Raw genomic sequence first — 7,185 nt, forward strand, 5'->3', positions numbered from 1 at the left:
ATAGCTAGGGAAAGATGCCCTGGACTGGATCATGCTGATCTGTGAATACTTGCCATTTAATCTAAGATGGCCTACTTCCCAGTTCTTGTCTGAAAAAATTCCTCTTTTGGCTGGGTTTATTCCTATTCCGGGCACATGCTTTTTTTCCATGGGTATTTCAGAAATCTCCCCCCCTCCCAATCTGGTTCCTGCTGTACTTAAAGTGACCGAACCAACAAACTGCATCTTGTCCATCCAATTCAAGAAGGAGAAGGGGACTTGGCCCTGTTACACGCTGTAAAAATTACCATGTGAGGAACTTTGCTTCACTTGGCTGTGTGCTATGGATTGTGACACCTCATCTTGCAGTTCTTTACCTGACTGAGAAAGGAACCAGAGAAGAGATTGCTAACAGACAGCACTAATCTATCTATCTATCTATCTATCTATCTATCTATCTATCTATCTATCTATCTATCTATCTATCTATCTATCTATCTATCTATCATCTGTTTTTTTATTTGTCTTTTATTTGTTTTTTAATGTCCAAGTGGCCATTTAAATTCCCTTGTTCTCCAAGGTTCTGTTTTGATTTGTTTTGATATAGAGTTCCATTATTTACTCCAAACTCATGTTTGATCCTCCTGCCACAGCATCCTGACTGTGTAAGTCACCATGGACTTAGAATTCCTTTTGCAGGTTCTTAGTATTGCATATAAAAGAATAAGAAGTGGACATAGGAGAGAACTAGACAGTGTTGTACTGGAGAGAGGCAACATGAGGTAACAAGCTGGAGCTCTCAGCAGCTGCTGTGGTAAATGAGATAGAAAGGGGAAGACAGTGTTATTTTCTGAGTTGGAACTCAAATGGGGCAGGTCCAGCCAGGGAGGTTTGCAGCTGTCCTGAGGGCAGAGACAGATGGAGTGGGGTGGGAACAAAGCTCCATCATGTCACCAGAGTTGGGCCTTGTGAGGACATTGATACCTTCACTTTCTCTTTCTGTCCTTGTTGGGTAAGGGTAGGTGTGCAAGGGGTTGAAATGTGAGACCCACCCACAACTAAAACACCACTACGCCGCCACACCCCCCAGCCTGCAGTAGAGTCATGGAAGTTGAGTGCTAACAAAAACCACAGTTAAATCTGTACTTCAAGTTGATCATGGTGACACGAGCCTCTAATCCCAGCCTTTGGGAGGCAGAGGCAGGGAGATCTCTGTAAGTTCAAGACCAGCCTGTTCTACATAGCAAGTTCTAGGACAGCCAGGGCTACAAAGAGAAACCCTGTCTTAACCTACTATCTCCCCTAATCTGCTGTTAAATGCATACTTAAGGACTGTCTCAAAGCAAACCCAACCCGTATAATAACCGTAGTAAAAGTCTACTCAAACCTATGGTGTTTAAAAAAATATGACCAGATTTTGATGCAGAAAAATCATTCATTCGTCCAAATGTGTGTTTTGCTATAGTTGGTACAGAAGAGCTGCCTGTGGAGAGGTACTGTGAAATAATCCTTTTGTACACCGTGAGGATTTGTTGCTGTGATTGGTCAGGAGAGCCAAACTAAGAAAATGCTGGGAGGAAGAAGGGCAGATGCAGAAGGAGCAGGAGATGAATATGCTATGCTAACAAAGGAACCACCATATAGCAGAGCATGAATAAAGAATAAGAGTTAACTTAAAATATAAGAGCTAGTTAGTAATAAGCCTGAGCTATTGGCTGAGCATTTATAAATTGTAATAAACCTCTGTGTCAGTTATTTGGGAACAGACGGTCAGGACAGGAAAACTCCACCCACAGAGAGAGGAATTAAAAGATACAAGATAGAAAGAAGTGACTATACTAGAAAAATGGAAGGACCACTGTCAGGATCCAGCCCATCAGACATCAGGAGAGTGAAGCCGTGAGCTGAGAGCGGCAGCTCATATTACAAGTTACTGAGACACGCATGTGGCTAAAGCATCAGACAACAGACTTTCCCAGGCTCCTCTCCCTGGGACCCAAGAATACTTGTGGTCTTATTATGTTTTCTATTGCTGCGATAAAATACCATGACCCAAAACAACTTGAGAAGGAAGAGATTTGTTTCAGCTTATAGCTTGTAGACCATCATCCAGGGAATTCAGGGCAGGGACTCAAGGCAGGAAGTGATGCAGATGCCATGGGGGAAGGCTGCTACTGGTTTCCTCCTCTTGGCTTGATCAACCTACTTTCTTACAGCATCCAGGACCACTGCTCAGGGTAGCACCCCCAACAGTGAGCTGGGACTTCCCCATCAATCATCATTTAAGAAAATGGACCACAGGCCTATCTGGTGGGGCCAGTTTTTTCAGCTGGGGTTCTCTCTTCTAAAATGATTCTGGTTTTATTGAGCTGACATAATATAACAGTACCCATACATAAACCTTCTCTGGTAATTTGTTTACAGCTTTTAGCCAACAGTTTCAGATCATGTTTATCAGTCTTTGTTTGCATTTTATTTTGGAGAGAGTCTCATGCAGCCCAGTCTAGCTTAAGACTCTAACGAGGTAGCCGTGGATTGCTGATCTCCAGTCTCACCTCCCAAGGGCTGGCATTGCACATGGCCACCACCAATCTTCCGACATAGTTGCTAGCATTCTCATTTTATGGCTAGGAAGGTGTGGCACAGAGGGGCTTAGTGATTGACTTAGAGTTCTGGGACTGCTAAGAGGGGACAGTGGCTCTGGACCTCTCTGGTCCAAGAGCAGTGTTTGTAAGAACTGTCTCCAGGCAGCTGGCCTGGAATATTGAGTAAATCAAAACAGCACAGTGAGCCAGGTTGTTGGTGCTTGCTTGCCTTTAATGCAATCCAGCACTCAGCTGGCGAAAGGCAGGCAGATCTCTGCGAGGAGGACGAGGCTGACGAGGCCAACCTGGTCTAGCATAGCAAGTTTCAGAGCCCAGGGCCTCATAGGGGGATCATTCTCCTTCTTGCTCCCCACTCCCAGCTCTCATTAGCTTTCAAAACAAATAAACAAACAAAAAACCGAACTCCATGTAACTGGAGGTTTCTCTTGTCCGCCGGTCCCGAATAAACACTCAGAGGCTTAATATTAATTACAAACTGTTTTACCTATTAGCTCAGGCTTATTACTAACTAGCTTTCATCTTAAACTAACCCATTTCTATTAATCTGTGTAATTGCCACATGGCCTTACCTCACATCTTCTCTGGCGGCTACTGGCTTCTCTCTGACTCTGCGCCTGTTCTCCCTGTATCTCTGTTTGGATTTCCTACCCTCTTCTATTCTGCCTGGCTATTGGCCAGATCAGCTTCTTTATTAACCAGTGGTAATAAGACATTCATAGCATACAGAGGACATCCCACATCACCCCACATGTGGAGTTGGTGAGCGTGGCTTTGTGGGTGTCAGCCTGGTCTGGACGTTAACACCACCCCCCTTTCTTCCCATACCCTGCAGAGTAACCTGATACATTCCCTGGGGCTGAGCCACCACCTGATCGCACTGAACTTCATCATCATTTCTTTTGGGAAGAAAAGCGCAAGGTCTTCTCCGAAAGTGCAGGTGACCGACACGGACTTTGATGGGGTGGAAGTCCGAGTGTTTGAGGGGTCTCCAAAACCTGATGAGCAGCTGCGACGCAGCGTGATCTATATCCACGGAGGAGGCTGGGCCCTGGCAAGCGCAAGTAAGTCCCTGTCACCTTCAGGAGGGTCAGCGTGCTTTGCTCCAGGAGGGGCTGTGATTACTGTTTAAGAATGGAACCGGTTCTCCTGGACCATTATGATTTCTCCTGTCATTCTACCTATATCAGCAGTGCCATTTGTATGATTACGGCATAGAAAGGTTTGCTTTATTGGTTCCCCTTTCTCCTTCCTGTTTTTTTCTTCCTGTCTTTTCTTCCTATCCTCCCTCTCTCTCTTCTTCTCTCCCTCCCTCCCTTCCTCCTCCTCTTCCTGTTTGCAGTACTGGGACTGAAGGTAGTTGTATCTTGACAGGAGATGATGGCTCTACCTCTGATCTACAGTCCCAGCCCCTGATTTATGTCTTAGTGCTGGCAGATTGGTCTGTAATATTGTCTGGGCTTGGAGCAGTAGCTTAGGTGGCAGTGCTGTCTCGCACACACCCTCCTTGGTTGGAGTCCCTGAAGCCCTTGTCCGATCCTCAGCTCTACTGTCACACAGTTGTAATCTCAGTACTCAGGGGCTGGAGGCAGGATAATCAGGTGTTCAAAGTCTTCTTCAGTTACATACTAATTTTGAGGCCAGCCTAGGCTAGAGACCGTGTTTCTAAAAATAAGTAAAAATTCAGTGATCTAAATCATAGACATATTGTGATCCATTGATACTAGCTTTCTGTGTCAAAATAAGGTAAATTTTCACTGGGCCAGGATATGAGGTAATTATCTGTAATTCTGGTCAACTTTATTTTGAAGGCTTTGTTTGTACGAAATAGAGCAGGTGTTGGCTTAATCCACGTTAATTCATTAGCATCAGCCTATGAACCAAAGATTAAAATACCAAAAATATGCAGCCATTAAAAGAAAGCAGCATTTCCAAGTGCAGAGGTGTTTCCTGTGGAGTTGGACATCCCTCTGAGCAGAAGGGGATGGAAGAAGCAGGCTGCTTAGCATAGCCTGTCTCAGAAGGATGGGGCTTCTGCCTCTGGTTACCATGGCCTCTTTCCTCATCCTCAGGCCGGAGCTTTGGGTATTCTCTGTAACTGGAAAGTAGTGACAGGCTGGCGAGAGGGCCCAGGAGACTCAGTGATGGTCACCAAGCCTGATGACTGAGTTCCATCCGTGGGACCCACATGGTGAAGAGAGAGACTGAGTCCCAGAAGTTGTCCTCTGACCTCTACATGAGCATCATGGCACGCCTGCCCTGCCACACATAGACACACACATGAAAAAGTCACTTTAACAAAATAGAAAGAAAAGCAGTGCAAACTTGGCCTCTTTTTTATTATATTATTTGTAAATTTTTAATGCAGAAAATACAAGAATGTACAGATTTCTTTCACAACTCCATTTCATTGAGGTACACACCCATCTGTTACTCACTGCTCTGTTCCCAATTTCAACACATGCTCACTGAATGTGGAAGTTTGTCCAGTACTGTGGCTACTACAGTAGTGCAGATACTCACAGCTATGGGCAGACCTGGGTCGTGGGTCACTGTATCAGTTGCTTTTTCATTGCTATGACAAAATGCTGAACAAGAAGCAGCTTAAGGAAGGGAAGAAGGAAGGGAAGGAGGGAGGAAGGGAGGAAGGATGGGAAGGAGGAAGAAAGGAAGGGAGGGAGGAAGGAAGGGAGAGAGGGAGGAAGGAAGGGAGAGAGGAAGGGAGGGAGGAAAAGAGGGAGGGAGGAAGGGAAGAAGGGGGAGGGAGGGAGGAAGGAAGGGAAGAAGGGGGAGGGAGGGAGGAAGGAAGGGAGAGTTTACTGTAGCTCACATTCTGAGGTACGGTCCATCATGGCAGGAAGGCCAGGGCAGGAGCGTGAGGTGGGCTGTCACATGGTAACAACAATTAGTTGTTCTTTTCAGTTTGGGAGCCGGGGGCCGGTGGTATAGTACCACCCACAGTCAGGATGGGTCTCCCTTGCCCAGTTCAAAAGTCTAGAAACTTTTCACAGACATGCCCAGAGGTGACTCCAGCCTGTAAAATTGACAATCAGTGCTAACTATTGCAGTCACTCTTGTGTGTGCTAGAGACAGAGATCCAAAAAGAGTAGAAAGATGGAATTTGTATCGCTGGATGCTTGTCAGGAGAGATGTCAAGTATGGGGTGCAGAAGGGTGTGAGTCAATCTGGCCGTTGCTCCTTATTTTTGGCTGGTGTTCCAGAGGAGAGCTGGGCTGGTGTGCGTGTGCAGATTTGGCTGGTGATCGTGTGCAGGTTTAGCTGGTGAGCGTGTGAAGATTTGGCTGGTGTACCAAAGGAGAGCTGGGCTGGTGAGCATGTGCAAGTGGACACGCACTCTCACGCCTTCTGTTTTTAAGGCTGCTTTGCAAGTCCATGACACAGGGAATATTAGGGATCTGCTGAGACAGTCTTTTTTTATTGTTTACTTGTTTGTTTTGAGACAGGGTCTCATATACTCTAGGCTAGCTTCCCTGTGTGGCTGGCAATGACCTTAAACTTCTAATTCTCCTGCCTTCAGCTCTAAGTGTGGGGATTACAGGTATGTGTCTCCTCCCTCAGTTCATGTGGAGGTAGGATCAAACCAAAGCTTCATGTATGTAGGCAAGTGCTCTACCAAGTGAGCTACATCCCTGTCTGATGGGATTTAAAATACGGAAAGAACAAAGAGAACAAATCAATTCTGACCTGTAAAATTATTTTTGTTCCTGAGGATGTTTGAGTCCCCTTTCTAGTAAATGCTAAAATCACCTAAAATTCTACTTTTTGTGTTGGCTTAAAGAGACTACCTTATTCTTCACTTGGCTGTTTTTCCTGAATCACATGGCAAATGAGGATGTTAAAAGTGCCAAAATCTTAAACTTTGAAAAAGAAAGTGCTAATTTTTTGTGATTCGCTTTGAAAGGGTTTATTTGGAATGCTGCAAAAATCAGAATTAGTCTGTTGCATTTCATATAGCCCATTTTGAAATAAATGTTTAGTAAGTTGAAAACTAAACTAACCTGATACTGATTTCCTGTTAGAGTAGTTGCATTTTATCAGAAAATAGATTTAATTTTTGCATTTGAATGTTTGAATGTGTCTCTATTTGCACATTCTTTGTTTTTTCTTTCTCTCACTTTCTAATCTTCTCCCTGCCCCTCCCTCCATCCCTGTCCCTTCCTTCCTTCCCTTCCCCTGTCTTCTCTCTTTTTTTTTTTTTTGACATAGTCTCCTGTGTACCTGGGTAATCTCCACGCTAGTCTTGAACTCCTGACCTTCTTGTCTCTGCCTCTCAGGTACTAAGATTAGAAGCAAGTGCTACCACACCTGGCTCACTTGCATTTTTCAGTGTTTGTTGCTATTGTTTTCTTAGTCTAAACACAGTATGTGCTCAGAAATATGTAAGCGTGGACAACCCAAAGGGCCACTTTTGTAGTAACTGTTCCTTTCTTACAGAAATCAGCTACTATGACCAGCTGTGCACTGCAATGGCCGAGGAGCTGAACGCTGTCATTGTGTCCATCGAGTGAGTATCACCAACAGTCAGAATTCTTAAGATTTTGATACTTTATTTATGTGTGTGTGTCCATGTCTATGTGTGTGT

At 44.8% G+C, this 7,185-nt stretch overlaps 1 protein-coding gene across 1 annotated transcript in view; it reads left to right on the forward strand.

The window, feature by feature from the left end:
- Positions 1–7,185, forward strand: part of Nceh1 (neutral cholesterol ester hydrolase 1) — a 64,821-nt gene that overhangs the window by 38,667 nt on the left and 18,969 nt on the right. The window contains exons 2-3 of the mRNA XM_005343901.3: positions 3,418–3,646; positions 7,038–7,107. Of these exons, the coding sequence (XP_005343958.1) occupies positions 3,418–3,646; positions 7,038–7,107 (299 nt within the window). The remainder of the gene's footprint in view (positions 1–3,417; positions 3,647–7,037; positions 7,108–7,185) is intronic.

This window comes from Microtus ochrogaster, chromosome 1 (assembly GCF_000317375.1).
Source record: "Microtus ochrogaster isolate Prairie Vole_2 chromosome 1, MicOch1.0, whole genome shotgun sequence".
NCBI lineage: Eukaryota > Metazoa > Chordata > Mammalia > Rodentia > Cricetidae > Microtus > Microtus ochrogaster.